Source organism: Bicyclus anynana, chromosome 17, assembly GCF_947172395.1.
Source record: "Bicyclus anynana chromosome 17, ilBicAnyn1.1, whole genome shotgun sequence".
NCBI lineage: Eukaryota > Metazoa > Arthropoda > Insecta > Lepidoptera > Nymphalidae > Bicyclus > Bicyclus anynana.
The window spans coordinates 6,375,305-6,395,169 of NC_069099.1; the positions used below are offsets into that span (position 1 = coordinate 6,375,305).

A 19,865-nucleotide genomic window follows, 5' to 3' on the forward strand; every position below is an offset into this window, starting at 1 on the left:
GTCGGTTAAAATTAAGTGATGTATGTCCCGCTTAATGAATGCATGAAAGCAGATTTAAATTGATATTTGATTTTGACAATGACATTGATAATTTGATTTTGACATTCATTCATCATTGTACCTTTGTGCTATTCACATATTTTTCATTCAGTTTTAAATAAGATTTATTAAAAAAACCGGCTGTAAATTCTAGTTTAAAATAAAATCACTTAATATTTTTCCAAAAAAATAATTAAAGGTGCTTACAAAATAAATTGAAAGTAGTGCGCGCAAAGTTAAAAAAAAAACATTTTATTTGTTTACCAGAACAACAAATCTTTGGAAATGATGAATAATGAGGAGAATAAAAATTTGGCTCACAGGCAGCACGTTAAATATTTTATGAGGTTTTTGAATGTGCTACCATCATCTCTATCATCTCACGATACAACCAGGTAACGGAATTCCCTAAATTAAATATTTTTTTATCATTACTGTGGTATTGCGAGTATGAATACGAATGTTCTTGTATGAATAATAATGAGTTCTAAATTTAAAATTTATGTTTGCTATGATCTCTCACTTTATTATATTACAGAGAAGTTTATATCAAAATGTATTCATGTATAATATTTACTTATCTCTATGCTTTGAAAATAATCATTACAACTGCAGGATTTTAATTATAAATTGCAGTATATTGGAACTTTATATGCAATAGAATAAAATTCAAAAACAATTCCTACGTAAAACTCACTGAAAAGTAACTGTGGGGCCTTGGTGTTGCCTATGTTTTATAAATGTGGAATTTGTATATATGATTTTTAAAAAAGGAACAAAATTACTGGTTGATAGGTTCAGCGCTTGTAAATGTCCTTGGGCTGGGCTTGAGGGAGGAAAGACTAAAATAAAAACATAGACAAAAAAGCACTGAATTGCTGTATATAGATTTGTAGATATTACTAAGCATTCAGTGAAATATTGTAAAATGATAATAATTAATAACAAAACATGTTTGTTATGGGCTTCTTTCAGACTAGAGCATATTAAGTTGTATGTCCTGTTGCAATAATGAGTTTGCACAGTTTTTAACTAGGGAAGGCAATACATGTAGATTACACAACTTGTGTGCTACCTTCTGATCACTTTGAAGATGGCGCCAAGCCAATGGCTTTGTCAGGGTAATCAGTGAGTTTTTGCATCTATGATGTACATGACACTGATTCCATGAACTAGTTATTACATTGTTATCAACCCATATTCCGCTCAGTGCTGAGCTCGAGTCTCCTCTCAACATGAGAGGGGTTAGGCCAATAGTCCACCATGCTGGCCCGATGCGGATTGGCAGAGGTCACATACGCAGAGAATTAAGAAAATTATCTGGTATGCAGGTTTCACATATGAGTTAGTTGGCAGTTATTACTGAAAGGCCACAAAAGGACTTCAATTTTCTATTTCATTTGGCTTTTGTAGCGCCAAACAAGCTCAATGTTGAAAAAATTTATCAAGAATCAACTTTTTCCAGGTTGAGGTTTTGAGTAGTTTATAGTAGACATAAAATATATTGGTTAGTAAGAGAGTAAACACTTGAGTTGACTATAAATTAGATAATTTATTTATTTCTTTGGTAATGATTCAATTTTTTTTATCTTTTATAGGGTGACCATAGCATATTTCTCTGTATCAGGATTAGATGTACTTGGATCAATATCATCTGTGTCAATAGAGCAGCAGTCTAGGATAATTGAATGGCTGTATAGACTGCAGGTTCATCCTAATAAACAGAGTAAGTCTATTGATTTTTTTTTTAAATTTTGGTAGCCTGAATAGTGGAAATGGCTTACATATGTTAGTTTAATCAAATTTGCCTCTACCTTTATTAAAAAATGTAAATGCGACCCAAAAGTCACAGACATCCTTTAATACATCCATCCATACTTCCATACTAATATTATAAATGCAAAAGTAAGTCTGTCTGTCCCCATTTCAAGGCTAGTGATTTAGCCTTGAAATGGGGACAGACAGAACTGATTTAGATGAAATTTTGTAATGATAATGAATGATAAATGGGACTTTTGATCAGAAAATAGGCTACTTTTATCCCGGTAAAATCCATAGTTCCAGTGGGATTTGTGAAAAACAATCTCACACAAACAGAGTTATGGTTGGCTTGCTTTATTTCCTTACTCTAGTGAAGGTCACAAAGCTATGTAATAATAAAATACTATGTCAGGATTGTAAAGTTTATAGCATTGCATTAAGTTTTTATTGTATTTATAGTAAATAAAACATGCCCTACTGTTTCTTATCATAGCATTTTGTGTGCATTAGTTAATTAAATGGTTATTATTGTACAAGATGATAAGCATTTTGTTATAGAGGATTCACGTTAAATTGCTATGTTTAAAGCTGTGATTATATAAGGAAATACATATATTAAGACCCATGTATTAACTACTACATTTTTAAACGTGAATTATAATCAAATAAGATATTTGAGTTTAAGCTTTGTTATACAGTAGCATTTGTATTTTATGTAGCAGGATTATGAATTGTATATTGGAACAATCAACATAATTATACTTATAATATCAACGATATTCTGACGACCTCCGTGGCGCAGTGGTATGCGCGGTGGATTTACAAGACGGAGGTACTGGGTTCGATCCCCGGCTGGGCCGATTGAGGTTTTCTTAATTGGTCCAGGTCTGGCTGGTGGGAGGCTTCGGCCGTGGCTAGTTACCACCCTACCGATAAAGACGTACCGCTGAGCGATTTAGCGTTCCGGTACGATGTCGTGTAGAAACCGTAAGGGGTGTGGATTTTCATCCTCCTAACAAGTTAGCCCATCGTTAACAATTATACTAATAGCATTAACAACTGAGTCTTAGGGCCATAAATCATTTCTCTATATCTATCTCGCTTGCACTTATGGGTCTTATGGAGCCGTCTAGTGAAGGGTGTAACAATGAAAGACATATTATCGATAAGTAAAGTTTATTATCGTATCTTGTTCACAAAATTAAAAAAATTAACAATATTTGATTTAATATAATACATATTTCATATTATATAATTATTAACTAAATAAAATTAATCTTCATCTGAGTCTTCATCATCAGAATCTTCGTCTTCTGCCAAATTTATTATATATTAGTATCCATAGTGCGCAACGAGTAACACATGAATGTATTTATTTAATTGCAGTAAACACATTTATAGCAAAAAAAATACGCAATGCAATTACATTAGAAACCGACCAATCAGAATCGTCCAAATCATTATTGACTCATCATTAGCACGTGCGCAGGTAGCCGTTTATCGATAATTAGGGTGCGCAGGTAGGCGCGCTGCACATTCCTATCTTTTTTGACTTTGATGACCGGACGACTCAGATGATAATGCGCATACTATAACAATTACCATCAGGTGAGATTGTAGTCAAGGGCTAACTTGTAAAGAATAAAAAAAAGACATTTTATACCATAGACATGTTACGTGCCTACAAAATCACCGCAAAAATTGAGCCGAATTTAGCTACTCGACTAAGAGCACACATGAATTTTGTGTTTAATTCCATTATATATTATTGCATATAAAGTTCCTAAACATACAACTCGACATTGTATATCATCATCGTCATCATATCAGCCGATGGACGTCCATTGCAGGACATAGGCCTTTTGTAGGGACTTCCAAACATCACGATACTGAGCCACCTGCATCCAACGAATCTCTGCGACTCGCTTGATGTCGTCTCACCTGGTGGGGGGTCGGCCAACACTGCGCTTACTGGTGCGGGGTCGGAACTATGTATTTGTTCGAGTATATTTAGGTATTATTTTTTTAAATAACTTACGTTGTTTACTATGCGACATAATAAAATACGGTCAACTGGCCGCCTTTGTTCGTCTCAGTTTTGTTCTCTATTAAAATAGGCTTAGTTTACAAGCACTTTTGAAAGGTCAGGATTATATCATAATTTAATTTAATCTAATGGTGGTAATAATAGTCGAAAACTTAAAATTAAAGTTACATAGCAGCAAATAAATTACGAACGAGTATGTCTACATTATATTTCATTCAGACGAAGTCATGGGCTCCCGCTATCTTATCACATATATGCAATTTACCTATATTTTGTATGTATCATATAAATAATAAGATTTACGAGACACTGCCAAGTATGCATTAAAGATAACAATACAAAATAAATAAATAAATATTATTATTGTGTTTAAACCCGTGGCATATAACGAAGAACATTTAATGAGTAATAAAGTTAAAATCGTTGTTTTACCAATCTATACTAATATTATAAAACTGAAGAGTTTGTTTGTTTGCTTGAACGCGCTAATCTCAGGAACTACTGGTTCGATTTAAAAAATCTTTCAGTGTTAGATAGCTCATTTATCGACAAAAGCTACACGCTTAGTGTTTTTCAGATAGCATGGGTATGGTAACAATTCGTTTCATTCTTGAAAGTTTGCCGCGATTTACCATAATAGTACGTATGAACGTCATAAGGCAACTGTCACCGTACTCATGCTATCTGAAAAACACTATGTATTATCCCCGTGTTACTACGGGAACGGGAACCACGCGAGTGAAACTGCGCTGCGTCAATTAGTACAGAATATTAATTGATTATGAAACACGGCTAAAACTCACGTGATATTACGTCGGAGTCGGATCGTGCCACGATGCAAGAACCAGCTCATGACTAAGGGCCCCGTATGGGTTCGAAACTAGTCGGGCATACTCCGACGTAATATCACGTGAGTTTTAGCCGTGTTTCATAATCAATGAATATGAATAACACTCACGATAGTTTAAATTCTAAAATAGTACAGAATAAATGTAAATAGTGTTTAAAATCGTGGCATATAACGAAAAGCATTTTATGAGTATTAGGTATCGTTAAAATTATTTACGTCTAGTTTTGTTTTAGGGACCGGTCTCTTGCTATGTGCAAATATGTATATTAGCCGTGATTTATTTGCGAGTAGCTCAAAGCAGTTAATAACTAATTAGCTGAACTTCGCGATTTCGTATTTCGTAGTATACCTTCATCCTTTTTAACCCCATTACCATTACACTTTACATTTTAATGATTGATACTAAGTATACATACAAATTTTTGCCACAAAAAATAGTCTATGTCTTGATTTCTATTACCAATATTCATCAAAGACTTCATAAGAGACGTGATAGCTCAGTGGATATGGCCTCTGCCTTCGATTCGGAGTGCGTAGGTTCGAATCCGGTCATGGGTATGCACCTCCAACTTTTACAGCTGATATGCATTTTAGGAAATTAAATATCACGTGTCTCAAAAGGTGAAGGAAAAACATCGTGAGGAAACCTGCATACCTGAGAATTTTCTTTCTCTACGTGTGTCAAGTCTGCCAATCCGTATTGAGCCTGATGGACTAAGGCCTATACTAACCCCTTTTATTCTAATAGGAGACTCGTAGTCAATAGTGAGCTGAATATGGGTTGTTTTCCCCGGCTGGGCAGATTGAGATTTTCTTAATTTGTCCAGGTCTGGCTGGTGAGAGGCTTCGGCCGGGGCTAGTTACACCACCCTACCGGCAAAGAGGTACCGCCAAGCGATTTAGCGTACCGGTACGATGCCGTGTAGAAACCGAAAGGGGTGTGGATTTTCATCCTCCTCCTAACAAGTTAGTCCGCTTCCATCTTAGACTGCATCTTCACTTACCATCAGGTGAGATTGTATTCAAGGGCTAACTTGTAAAGAATAAAAAAAAATGATGATTCATCAAAAACGGTTGTGCGGTTTATTCGTGAAAATTTAAAAGACGAACAGACAGGCCTGCAGATTTACTTTCGCATTTATATCTTAGTATGGAATAGCTGTTGTATTTTTGTACCTTTCTCATATAAAAAACTTACCTGGCGAGAATACCTTTAGAGGTCGTTTACCTGTCGATCACTTGTTTGTGACAAATATTGGTTTCGATTAAATATTTTGCTGTAGAGCACAAATATCTATACGTATGTTATTTTCCTTGTCCTAAATATAACTTTTATTTAAGAATGAGATTGAGTGATCACTGTGTTGTACAGTATAGCGAGTTTGTCACTATTATAATAAAAAAAAGCCTGAATAAAAAAGCGGTTTTCACAAGTAGATAGTTTATCATAGAATTTACTAAGTTGGTTATAGAGTATAATATACCAGATACAAATGTGTGTCAGTTATTGTATTACCTATTCATATAATCATATCTACGCATTGAATCAACAGCGTTGAAGAGCAATGTAGTAATAATAATAATTTTACTATGAACGTGTCCTCAATTTCTATCCTAATGCATGTGCTGATCAGCACTGAATTTATAAGTTTATTGGGAATGCTTCCTGAATTTTCAAACAGTTATAAGTAATTTTGCTACAAATGTTACCTGGATTTCGATGCTGAATAGCAAAGAAGCAATAATTGTGTTAGGAATGCCCCCTTGTCTGTAAACAGCATTGCAGCTTGACAAGAAATACCTACTACCCTTAGACTAATTACTTAAATTTTTCACTCCGAACGTAAGCCACTTCTAAGACAATGTGAGCGAGAGCTAAGCTAATTACCCTCGCCGACACGCACACAAGCGTACTTATCGTAGCGTAGCGATGCGTCAAGGGCTCTCATTTCGGGGCACATGAAACTGCTTACAAATCCTGCGACTACACACTATCTAAGTGTTATAAATCTATGTTACTTCCTTAATTTACGTGCTGAACATCATTGAAGGTTCCGAAATTCACGCTATCAAAATCACTGGTGTCGGCTATTGTATTAGTAGACATATTGTTTACTAGAACAATATTCTCAGTATTAAATCAGGGTCAGTTTATTATTTTAAATAGCAATCTTGACACTGGGAGAATTAGTTTTTTCACCAATCATTGTCATCTGACCATTGTCTGATCATTGTGATCAGTTAAGGGTAAGCAAACTGGTTTATTAACAATCACTAACCTGCCTAACGCCCGATAACCTAACCGTTAAATAAAATAACTAAATTGATATGGTACCAAATCGGTGCATCCCTAAAATTTATTTACAAAAGTAGATAATGACCACAGAATAAAGATAAAACAGAATGAGTCTTTACAAGCAGTATGGTGAAGCCACATCCACATCGTACGTATCGGTCCGATGCTGACAATGCGGATCTGTCGATGCATACGTTGCTACGTATGTACATACCTATTAGATTTGTGTACCTACATCTGCATTAGCACCAAAGTGCAATCAGTACAGTGGTTAAGGCACTTCGATCGGGTCCCAGCTGAAAATCAGCGCTGTATGATTTTTGCTTATGGGTAGTATATGGTAATCAATATGTTGAGCTGAACCTTTTTCAAGGTTATGCCACATGTCGCAAATTATTGTTCTGAAATAATTGTGAAGTGTGGTATAATGTAGAAATAAAGATATATTTTTTTTAATTATATAATGATTATATTATGAATGATGGCCCGCTATCTGAAGTCGATCAAGTATAAATATCGCCATGTATAAATATCTACAATACCTAATGCATAGAATGTGATATTTATACAGATGGTTCACCTGCTTACCTACCTATTGTGTCGCGATGACGTTTACTGCATAGCTACAATATGCTTACATTTAACAATCTTTTTTTATGGTACGGTTAATGATAAGCAAAATTAAGTAGCATTATTGTAAGAAATTATACGGTATAATTTATAGTAAGAAAAATTATATTACAATAAAAAAATCAAAGGGGTACTTCCAGCCAGTTTCTTCAACCAATTAGTAGAAGGAAATGACCAAAACAAGAAACGAGTCTATTTGGAAAAAACTGGCAACCGTCTCTCAGTTTCACCAGCGTAGTTCCCGTAACCGTGGGTGGGAATGAACATGGGATAAAATATAGCAGACTCATATACCTATAACGTGGCTATTCATAAGTTTTTTTTTCAAAATTGGTTCACTAACAAATGCATTTATATTTATAGCATTAGTGTAGATTAGTTAACAATGAACAAATTTTCTCGAAAGTCTTAAGTAAAATCATTGCAAAGGCAGTAAAATGCCCAACTGTTTATTTTATTTATCAAAAACAAGATTTTATAAAATTAATTCAAGTGCATGCACCTAAACATACAGCTATAATCTCGCTCTAAGGTCGTTGAGTTTTTACATCAACGAGGTTTTGTCTCGCTTCAAACCTGCCCTCTTGTACAGTACATTACCTACACAAAACACGGACCTTGCTTAGAAAAAAGTCAAGGTCGTTGCAACATAATTGAATAGTACCTATTCTATATTAGTATACAATTATTTATGTAATAATTGATGTTGCAAAATGATGTTTCCGCTTGACCGTGACTATGAATAGACCTGGCTTTGTCAGGGTGAAATCATTCTATCTTTTATTGGTGTGAAATATCTACAACCTACCTACAATCTACATCATCTTTATATCAGCCGATGGACGTCCACTGCAGAACATACGCCTATAGTAGGTACTTCCCAACATCACTATTAATCCTGAGCCGCCTGCATCCAGCGAATCCCTGCGACTCGCTTAATGTCTTCTGTCCACCTGTCGATCAACAATGCGTTTTATATTGCGGGGTCGCCATTCCAACACCTTATGACCTCAACGTCCATAGGCTCTTCGAATTATACGCCCCGACCATTGCCACTTCAGCTTCGTAACTAGCTGAGCTATGTCGGTGACTTTTTTTTATCTACGGATCTCCTCATTTCTGATTCGATCACGCAGAGACTCCGAGCTTTCCGTTCCATTGCCGGAAACCTGCATACCTGGGAATTTTCTTAATTCTCTACGTATGTAAAGTCTGCCAATTCGCATTGCACCAGGGTGGTGGGCTATTAGCCTTACCCCTCTCATTCTGAGAGGAGACTCGTGCACAACAGTGAATCGATACTGAGAACTCTTACCAACAGAAACCCACGTCATTAATGAGAATAAGCTTTACCCATTACCCACGGGTACAGAAAGGAGATGGTCCGAAATTGTATGGAGCCCAGGATCAGTCACTGTACCCTGGCGGAAATAATAGAAAATAAAACTTAACTATTTTCGATTATACAAATCAACGAATTTACTTTAATTTTTTCGAAATAATATTCATTATCTCCCAAGAAAAGCAACACTAATATGGGTAACAATGGCGGATTGATGACGTTTTCAACGCAATAGTCGTTTTGACGTTTGCTGTCAAATGTCATGTCATAGTTGCTTTAAGGGCGCCATCTTGATATAATTCAAAACCTTGGGTTTTAATATTATTTATTTCTTTTTATTTAGTTACATCTATTCACTTATTTAAACTTTAACAAATATCCTATATTTTTTAAAATTTTAATGATACGGGGTACAAGAGTGGACCTGAAATGGACCATCTCCTTTAGCGGGTTAAACCGCGAGGCGTAAATATAATGTAGGTATGTTGGGGCAGTAGGTTTTATTATGTGTTTTTTTTTTAATTGCAGATGGTGACATGTCGGCATGTGGTTTCCAAGGCTCGTCAACGGTGAACATAGAGTTTGACTCGGAACAGAACCACTACCGCTGCGGGCACTTGGCTATGACGTACACTGGACTGTGCATACTGTTGGCATTGGGCGATGACCTCTCCAGACTTAATAGGCAAGCTTTAATAGAAGGTGATCTAAATATATTGCTCTATTACATTATGCTCATATAACTACAATCACGAAAAAATAAGAGACATCACATTGAGACATGATCCTAGTGGATATGACCTTTGCCTTCGATTCGGAGGACGTTGATTCGCATCCGATCCGGGGAATGGACTGTCAACTTTTCAGTTGTGCGCATTTTAAGAAATTTATTATCACGTGTCTCAAATGAAAAACATTGTGAGGAATACTGCATACCTATAATTTTCTTAATTCTCTATGTGTGTGAAGTCTGCCAATCCGGATTAGGCCAGCGTGGTGGACTAAAGCCTAACCCCTCTCATTCTGAGAGGATACTTGTGCTCAACAGTGAGCGTGTCGTTCGCACGTGGTAAGCTTTTATCATTGGATTATGGTCCAGAGACTGTTTCTGATAGATACAAGGAGAAAAAGCAAACAAGAAATCGTGTGGTTTTACGAAACCGCGATGAGCAGTCGAGGCCAATATGATATACCAGCTGACGCCGCGCGGATTCACCCGCGTTGTTCCCGTTCCCGTGGGTATACGGGGATAATATATAGCCTATAGCCTTCCTCGATAAATGGGCTATCTAACACTGAAAGAATTTAGCCAACTACACGAACTTTTGACTCTTTTTCATGCACTGTGCTTTCCTGAAATTAATGTTAAAATTGTAAATAAAGAAATTAAAAACAGATGGCTATCTAAGGGTATAAAAAGGTGCTGTATAAATAAGCGTCGTCTATATTTGAAATTTTTACAATCACCAGACAATAAACATATAAATCAAACAAAGTATATGAAATATTCGCGACTACTTAAAAGTTGTATTGAAAAATCACAAGCAATTACTAATAAAAAGTTTATAGCGAGATCTAAGAATAAGTCCAAAGCGTCTTGGGATATAATTAATAACAGTTTTGAATCTAAAATATCGAATAGAGAAATAAGTAATGTTAAATATCAGGGCATTACTTATTCCACCCCAAGTATAATTACACAAGTTTTTAATAACTTCTTTCTGGACATTAGCAATAAATCTAATGATGTTGATTATAAACAAAATTTGACTTGTGACATAAATAGTAATCATAAAACACTGTATCTGACGCCAACAAACATAGACGATGTATATAAAACAATTTTAGGACTAAATATGACGAACTCAACGGGATATGACAACTTAAATACTAGACTTCTAAAACGCTGTGCTGCTTATTTGGCACCGCCACTTATGCATATTATAAATCTATCTTTTGTGGAAGGTGTGTTTCCAGAAAAACTCAAGTTGTCAATTGTAAAGCCAGTATACAAAAAAGACGATAAAAGTGATATAAAAAACTACCGTCCTATAACTCTAATACCTGTACTCTCAAAAGTTTTAGAAAAAATTATGCACAATAAACTATTTAGTTTTATATCACACTGCAACATACTAAAAGATGAGCAATATGGCTTTAGAAAGAATTGCAGTACTACACTAGCCTGCTATAATCTTAACAAAGTTATCACAGAGAACCTTAATGCGAAGGAGTCGGTTGTATGTATCTTTCTAGATATGACCAGAGCATTTGATCTAGTTTGTCATAAAACGCTTCTAAATAAATTGGAAAAGTATGGTATTAGAGGAAAATGTTTACAGTGGTTGGAAAGTTACCTTAGCAATAGAATGCAATGTGTTGAAATTTTAAATACAAATAATTTTCGATGTAATACATACCGATCAAATTTTAAAATTCAAAATCCATATGGTGTTCCTCAAGGCAGTATCCTAGGTCCTTTATTATTTATTTTGTATATAAATGACCTCCCGAATGTCATCAAACACAAATGCATTATGTATGCTGATGATACAACTATTGTCGTTACTGGCAAGGATAGATCAACTATTGAGTTTGAATGTAACGATGCTTTATCAAAAGTTATCCAATGGTTAGACAGAAATAATTTGTCAGTCAACATGCAGAAAACAAAATTTATTCAATGTATGCCATATAACAACATATCCTCAAATTTCAAAATTAGTTATAAAGGGTCTTCTATAAATGAAGTAGAAACTACAACTTTCTTGGGGATAATAACTGATAAATATTGCAATTGGAAATCCCACATCGAACAATTATGCGCCAAGTTGGATAGATTTGTATTTGTTCTTAGAAGATTATATCAAACCAACAGTTACAAAACAGCTTTGTTGGCATATAATGGATATGTTTCTTCACTGCTGAGGTATGGAATCATCTTATGGGGAAACTCCGTACTTATAAACACTGTGTTCGTTAAGCAAAAGGCTTGTTTGAGGGCCTTATGTGGCTTGCACACGCTTGACTCATGTAGACCTTTATTTAAAAGGTTCAATGTTCTCCCTCTGCCTTGTTTGTATATATTAGAAATATTATTACTAGTTAAAAGATATCCTAATATTTTAAAAGTTACAATGAGTTAAGTGATGTTAGGCGAAGAAGAAAAGATAAGCTAATAATGCCACCAAAAAGGCTTGACATGTTCGCTAAGAGTGTACATTGTAGTGCAATTTCAATATATAACAAACTACCAGATATCTATAAGATTGACAATGTAAATAGTTTCAAGAGTAAGGTTTCTAAAATGCTTATGGATAAATGTTTCTATAACTTAAATGAATATTTAAATTACAAATTTTAATGAAATTCTTTTTTTTTTTTTTTTTGACGTATGATAAATATTTTGACATAATTTTAATTGACATGTGTGTTTGACATAATTTTAATTGACATTTTAACATTTCACTGGTAATAATTACTTGACTTTGCACTAAATTTAACAAGGTTTAATAATTTTGACAGTATATATTATGACTATTATTTTATTTTATCTGTCACAGTAGTTTTGAGTTACATTTGTCATAATCATTGAATCTTAAAATGTTAAATTGTATAAGCTATTTATTACATATGTTTTCTTTTTTATTTGTTTGCTTTTAAATTAGGATTATACATAGTCTATTTAAATTTTTCATACACCAAATTATTATGGTAGAGAGTATCAGGGTCTTATTATATTTAAGTAATCTTTGTAAACCTGCTTTCTGATGAATAAATAAATTATTATTATTATTATTATTATTAAAATCAGACCAGTAGTTCCTGAGATTAGCGCGTTCAATCAATCAAACAAACAAACAAACTCTTCAGTTTTATAATATTAGTAGGTATAGATTAATATAGATGAAATATGAAATAGGGTATTAATTCCACTGCCGGCTGTGAAACTACATGCGATGATGGACGATAAAATTCAGGCGATAAAAAAGTTTTATTTGAATTAACCTCAACTTTTATATTTTCAGGTGTAAAAGCGCTACAAACAGAAGAAGGAAACTTCTCAGCAACGCTGTCCGGCTGCGAATCTGACATGCGCTTCGTATACTGTGCCGCTTGCATTAGCTACATACTTAACGATTGGTCGGGGTTCAACATTAAACGGGCAACGGAATATATAATTAAATCTATAGTAAGTTAATCCTACTAATATTATAAACGCGAAAGTTTGTATGGATGTTTGTTTTTCTTTAACGCTGCAACTACTGAACCGATTTGGCTGAAATTTAAAATGGAAATATGATTTTACTCTGGATTAACACATAGGCAAAAACAACAAATTCTCTGCGTGTGTGAGTCTGCCAATCCGCATTGGGCCAACGTAATGAACTATTGGCTTAACTAGTTTATAACTAGTTTATATTATAACTAGCGTACGCCCACGATTAGTCCGCAAGAATTTCTCAAATCCCTCGGGAATTATGGATTTTTCCAGGATGAAAAATTTCGTTTTTCCAAATCCCTCGGGATTCATGGAATTTTCCGGGATGAAAAGCCCAATTCGGCTCACTGCTGAGCTGGAGTCTCCTCTCAGAATGAAAGGGGTTAGGCCAATAGTTCACCACGCTGGCCCAATGCGGATTGGCAGACTTCACACACGATGTTTTTATGTCGCTGACTATAGTTCTTCTTTGGATCTCCTCATTTCTGATTCGATCACGCAGAGATATTCCGAGCATTGCTCGTTCCATCGCCCCCTGTGTGATTCTGCTTTACATAAATAAATAATTAAATATAAATTTGCTTAATAAACGCAAAACAAAGCTTGCAAAAAAACCAACAAAGCCAAATAAATTCTGTGTGATATATCATAATCCTCGTTTCAGAGTTACGACTATGGAATCGCGCAGTGCCCAGAACTAGAATCACACGGTGGTACCACATACTGTGCGCTGGCAACACTTAGTCTAACAAACCAGCTGGACAAACTAACTCTGGACCAGATAGAAGGCCTAAAACGCTGGCTTTTATACAGACAGATAGACGGTTTCCAAGGCAGGCCCAACAAACCAGTGGACACTTGTTACAGTTTTTGGGTTGGGGCTTCATTGAAAATTTTGGACTCCTTACACCTAACGAACTATGCCAATAATAGGAGTTATGTATACGAAACTCAGGATTGTGTTGTCGGTGGTTTTTCAAAATGGCCGGACACTTGTACGGATCCGATGCACACTTATCTGGGATTGGCTGGACTAAGTTTGATAGGTGAGAACGGTTTACTGGAAATCGTGCCGACTTTGAATATAACCAAACGGGCGCACGACCATTTGAAAACGTTGCACGAGAAGTGGGCTTGTGAGTCATAGCTTTATATCAATTACTAGTCTGGTAAAGTTAATTCTACTACGGGATTCTGTTTGACTTTGTGATATGTGTTATGAATGACAGACCAATAGTATTGCCTATACCTATTTTACTAATTTACCAGAAATCGAAACATTACCCAAATTGGGGAAACAAAGTATCCCAATTCCCCACTTTTGCTTGTGTCTTCCCACTATATTTCAAAGTCAAACGGACGTTTAAAATTAGACAAACACGTTGTTGCCATTTTGAAAAATTTTAGTTAAGTTGTTTGGCCTTGAACAGTTGTGTTATTAGAGCTTGTGAAGACAGACAGAATTTGTGTCATATTTGCAACTTTAAAGAGACAAACTGTAATTATTTCTGTGTGCGCGGGCCCTTAAAGTTCGTCAATTTTTTTATATAATGCAACACACAGCATGAAGTCGCTATGTATCTATGTAAATAATGAAAGGTTTCTTATTTCCGCCAGATAATTTGTACAACAGGTATTCTATGGAAAATCCTACTTTCTATTGTATAATTATTTGTTAATAACTTGCCCAGCGAAAGTCTAAATGTTTTGTTTAAACCACAACTACTACAGTCCTATATAGCAAATGCCAATTAAAAACATTCGAAGTCTGAAACACCTAGTCCAATAATCTGTGCTTTATTGGCATATGCTTTTGGCAGTACCCGAGTACCACGGTAATACCGTGGTGCTTCGGGTAATGCTCAAAAGTTAACAAAAAGTTAACAGTTCGGGTAATGCCAAACAGTTATCAAAAGTTAACAGTTCGGGTAATGCCAAACAGTTAACAAAAAGTTAACCGTTCGGATGATGCCAAACAGTTATCAAAAAGTTAACAGTTCGGGTAATGCCAATCAGTTAACAAAAAGTTAACAGTTCGGGTAATGCCAAACAATTAACAAAAACCAACAAAGATAATGATGCAAAAAAAAAACGATGCTTAAACCAGAAATATATAGAAGCGATGAAGAAAGAAGAATGTAGAAGCGAAACTAGAAAAATATGCAGTGCTTTTCCTCTTTATATTTCAACTTTTACTACTTTTCGCTCAATTTCGATTCTTCGCTTTTTTAATGAGATAGCTTTTTTCTTATTAAATAAATAAGAAATTGACGAACTTTACGTATACGTATTTAACTTTATTTTCCAAAGTTTCAAATCGCTGCCAATATTTAAAACAAAACCGTAATCGTTTATTTAATTGTTAGTACTTAAATCAATTTTATGAATAACCGGTGCTAAGTAAGTTAATGCTGTCTATGAAATCTAATGTTTGAACAACGATGTTATATCAGAATTAGGAAATAGTACAATTTTAAATCTCATGTGGTGCCATGTCGTTGTATATTGGCGTTTTACTTTTTTAAAAAGGGTTCGAACTTTTTTGTATCGAAACTGGCATAATTGACCCGGCGCCATTTTGATTTGTATTCAGTTAGAAAATCAACATGGCGGCGGCTTGATTATGCCAGATGAATTCAATGTACAACCAAAATTAAAATCAAAATTTAGGTAATAAACTTTTCAATTTTACGATTTTTTTTGATAAATTAGTAATCAGGGCTAATTTTGATATCTATAAAATATAAAGCAGAGTAGTTAGGCATTTATGAAATTATTGCACAAATTTTAATATAGAGACATATTGTTAAGTATCTAATTAATGACACGCAAATAGGTTATGTAAGGGACGCAAAACGAATGAAAGTTGGTCTTTATAGGCATTTACCTATTCACTATACAATGTCCTTATTAATTAAGAAAATAATGTCATTCTTCAACAGTCACTTACTAAAAAAAATGTTATGTACAGTAAAAGTAGTCACCACATAAGCGTCAATTCGGCTGTTACGTAAATTTCTGTTTTAAAAAAAAAAATAATGCTATCCTTTACATATTGTTGCAGTAGAAAAGGATAGCATGTATTTTTACTTGTGATTTTAGTTAAAGATGGCGGATTTGTGTACTGTCCGTAGACAGATAAGTGTATAGACAAATATAAAGCATCCACCGCATTTCCTCAAACACAGAAAAAATTATGCGTGGACTCCAAAAATACGACAAGGCGATGCTATATTTAGAGTCATGACGCATGATCTTATCGATGGTCCGAATCAAAATAGACAATTGTGAACAAAAAATAATGTATAATTATAAGTAACCAAAACAGTTTAAAACAATGTTCCAATAGCAGTTCAGTGTAGTGTTTTAAGATGATTAAATCGTATATCTTTTCACTTAAAACGGTACGTCAATCAATTATATTGACTTCTCTGTCTACGGTACTGTCAATGTAGAAGAATCTTATAAACGGATGATTGGAGTGCCGCTAGGGAGACAGACAGGATATAAAAAAATCTATCTTCAATAGTGAAATTAGTTTGCATAGTAAAGTGCTGACTTATTAAACTATACCATCATATTTATCAATTCTAATCTTGTTTGTTATTCACAATGTCATAACGTGTTCTTTTCTTTTGTGAATACGAGAGATGCTTTATTAATTCTGTCTATTTACTACTCTTTCTACGTTTCTCTTCCAGTCAAAACAAATAGCAGCAGTTGCTAGAAATTGCTAGTGACATCTAGTACGTTCTGTGGAAATTGTTATGTAGATGGGTGCGACAGTTTTCCATCTTGTGTATAGAAATTTATAGATATCGGCTTAAGGAATTAAGATTAAGTTATAGTTCATCTATTCTGGATATACCGTTTGGATTTAGTGGTAAGGCGCAGTGGACTTACAAGACGGAGGTACTGGGTTCGATCCCCGGCTGGACCGATTGAGGTTTTCTTAATTGATCCAGGTCTGGCTGGGGGAAGGCTTTGGCCGTAGCTAGTTACTACCCTACCGACAAAGACGTACCGCCAAGCGATTTATCGTTCCGGTATGATGTCGTGTAGAAACCGAAAGGGGTGTGGATTTTCATTCTCCTCCTAATAAGTTAGCCCGCTTCTATCTTAGATTGCATCATCACTTACCATCAGGTGGTATATAAAACTAATTGTGTGTCTGCAGTGATAACGTTCTTACATACATTGTCTTAAAAGCCTGTGGACCCCAGACCTTCGTCATTTTATAAAAGCTGAAAGTTTCTTAGCTCATGCTCGTACCATAACTAAATATGGGAGCCAACTATGGAATTTGGGCCGTGGTTTCCTTGGGAGGTATAAGGTTTCAGGGATCCAAATCCTCAACTGTTTTTTCATTATTCTTTACAAGTTAGCTCTTGACTACAGTCTCACCTGATGGTAAGTGATGATGTAATCTAAGATGGTAGCGGGCTAAGTTGTTAGGAGTAGGGGGACAATTTCACACCCCTTTCGGTTACTGCGCGAGGTCGAGGCACTAAAATGACGAAGGTCTTGCTGTCGCTGGCTCTTGGTCTAACACACAAATGTGTTTATTCTATCATCTCACCTCTACAAAGCCAAACGAACTTTTTAGTATAGATTGACTATACGGGCCTTTTCATTGAGTCCGAGTAAATTGTTATTGTTATTGTTTGCATTTTAATCTATTTTGCTAACATAAATTATATATAAATACCAAAAAAATATTTATAAGGACTTGTCGAAAAAGCCCACCACTACTAAAAAAATCTATTTTGCAAATAATGTTAATGTGTATAGAAGAAATAAATCATCCATATCATTATTATATAACAGCTGCATTGTTTTTTTCTGTTTTTCTTTTTGTTTTTATCGAACAAACACAGAATAAGAGGCCGTACAGACTACTTTAGTATTTTAGTCGAGTACGAACGATTTTTGGTAAATCCAAAAATTGTTCGTACTCGACTAAAATAGTCCGAACAACTAAATAACTAAAGTAAAGTCCGAAAAAACTAAAGTAGTCCGAACTATAGGCCTAAGAGATGAATCCTAATCCCAAATACATTTTCGAAATGACTAGTCCAAAATCGGGGTAGCATTTTTACAAATGATTACTATCAAATTATTTTTCCGTGAGTAGCTTCATCATGATGAGACGCGCAACTTTTATATTTACGAAAATTTAAGAAATTAAATATCACGTGTTTCAAACGGTGAAGGAAAAACATCGTGAGGAAATCTGCATACCTGAGATTTTTCTTAATTCTCTGCGTGTATGAAATCTTCCAATCCACATTCGTCCAGCGTGGTAAACTATTGGCTCTCATTGTGAAATGAGGCTCGAGCTCAGCAGCCGAATATGGGTTGATAATGATAAAGCTTAGTTTACAAGCACTTTTGTAATGTTGAGGTATGTCATTATTTAATTTAATGGTGGTAATTGTAGTCGAAAACATAAAATTAAAGTTACGAGGGTTCCAAAACGCCTTGGTCCGAGAAGAGCCCACAACAAACTCAGCCAAGGTATCATCACAAGGTCATAAAAAAAAATTACTGAATAATATCAAAGCCTGTTTTAAAATGAAAGATTAGTAATATTTTTTTGCGATATTTTTGTTGCATTTTTCGCTATTTTTCGTGATTCATATACCTATTCTCCTTAATACCTCGATAGAAATCTAATAAAATTATGAAATTGAAGGATTTTCGTTTTTTGAACAGAATTATAAAATACAAATTTTGTAAATATTATAAAGTTAAAATAAATATGTATAAAACACAATATCCTTTTATCATTTCACTTTTTGAACTTTTTTTATCGATATTTTTGATTATCGAGGTTTTTAGGGTTCCGTAAGTAGTTAACAAGGAATCCTTATAATTTCGCCATCCGTCTGTCCGTCCTCGGTTCTCAGAGTGCTATAATTCCTAATTTACCTTGAGTAAGTAGCAGTGGCGAAGGATGGAATTTCGACGAAGGTAAGCTGTCCTAAAGAAAAGAAAATTCATAGCGCATGATTCAAACTCCAGTATCATATATCAGTATCATACATATTCATTACAATAATGTATATGTATGTATGGATTTTTAAAAGGTAACCCGGCGGGAATCGGCCTATAAGGACTCATCCCATTACTTCCCAAGCATCGAAATGTTTTTGTCGAAATTTTGAATATAGTACCTACGTTTATGGATTAAGAAAAACTAAAATATAAAAAAAAAATCTCAACCTGTCCTGTAAACAGCCTTTCCCGGTAGGATGATAACAATAAGTCGAAAACTTAAAATTAAAGTTTCCATACGTGCCTTGGTCCGAGAATAGTCCACAACAAACTCATATAATATCATAATACGTAGCTAAGAATCTACGATTAACTTGCAATTCGGCACTAGGTTCCTACTAAATAAGCTGATGATGATTATTGTACGAGTAGTATACATGTATTGCATGTCAACAGCATAGATTGTTGACATGAAAGAATTTAGTGTTTTACCGGATGCTGTCAACATTCTGACAGCCGGATACAGTCTATGACACGTGGCCATGCCAGTGACGAACGCGATGTAAATATACCAACCATTGCAGTGACTATTCTATAAATACAAGCCTCTCATGAGAGTGGGGCTCATTCCGGTGTTGCAGCGGTATCATTATGGTAAGTAGATAAAGTTATCAACCAAGT

The 19,865-nt window shown here is 34.8% G+C and overlaps 1 protein-coding gene across 1 annotated transcript; it reads left to right on the forward strand.

Annotated features, from left to right (window-relative positions):
* The first annotated feature begins 114 nt into the window (after positions 1-114).
* Positions 115-18,024, forward strand: LOC112052454 (geranylgeranyl transferase type-1 subunit beta). Its single transcript, XM_024091541.2, has 5 exons — positions 115-434; positions 1,638-1,765; positions 9,494-9,667; positions 12,994-13,157; positions 13,852-18,024. The coding sequence occupies exons 1-5, from the start codon at positions 325-327 to the stop codon at positions 14,332-14,334; spliced, it is 1,059 nt and encodes a 352-aa protein (XP_023947309.2). The 5' UTR covers positions 115-324; the 3' UTR covers positions 14,335-18,024.
* Positions 18,025-19,865: the final 1,841 nt, after the last annotated feature.

Bases quoted from the DNA above. Each gene is read 5' to 3' on its own strand.
- LOC112052454 (XM_024091541.2), top strand. From the start codon at position 325: ATGATGAATAATGAGGAGAATAAAAATTTGGCTCACAGGCAGCACGTT. The intron at 435-1,637 runs GTAACGGAATTC...TATCTTTTATAG, and splicing joins TCATCTCACGATACAACCAG to GGTGACCATAGCATATTTCT. The intron at 13,158-13,851 runs GTAAGTTAATCC...TCCTCGTTTCAG, and splicing joins AATATATAATTAAATCTATA to AGTTACGACTATGGAATCGC.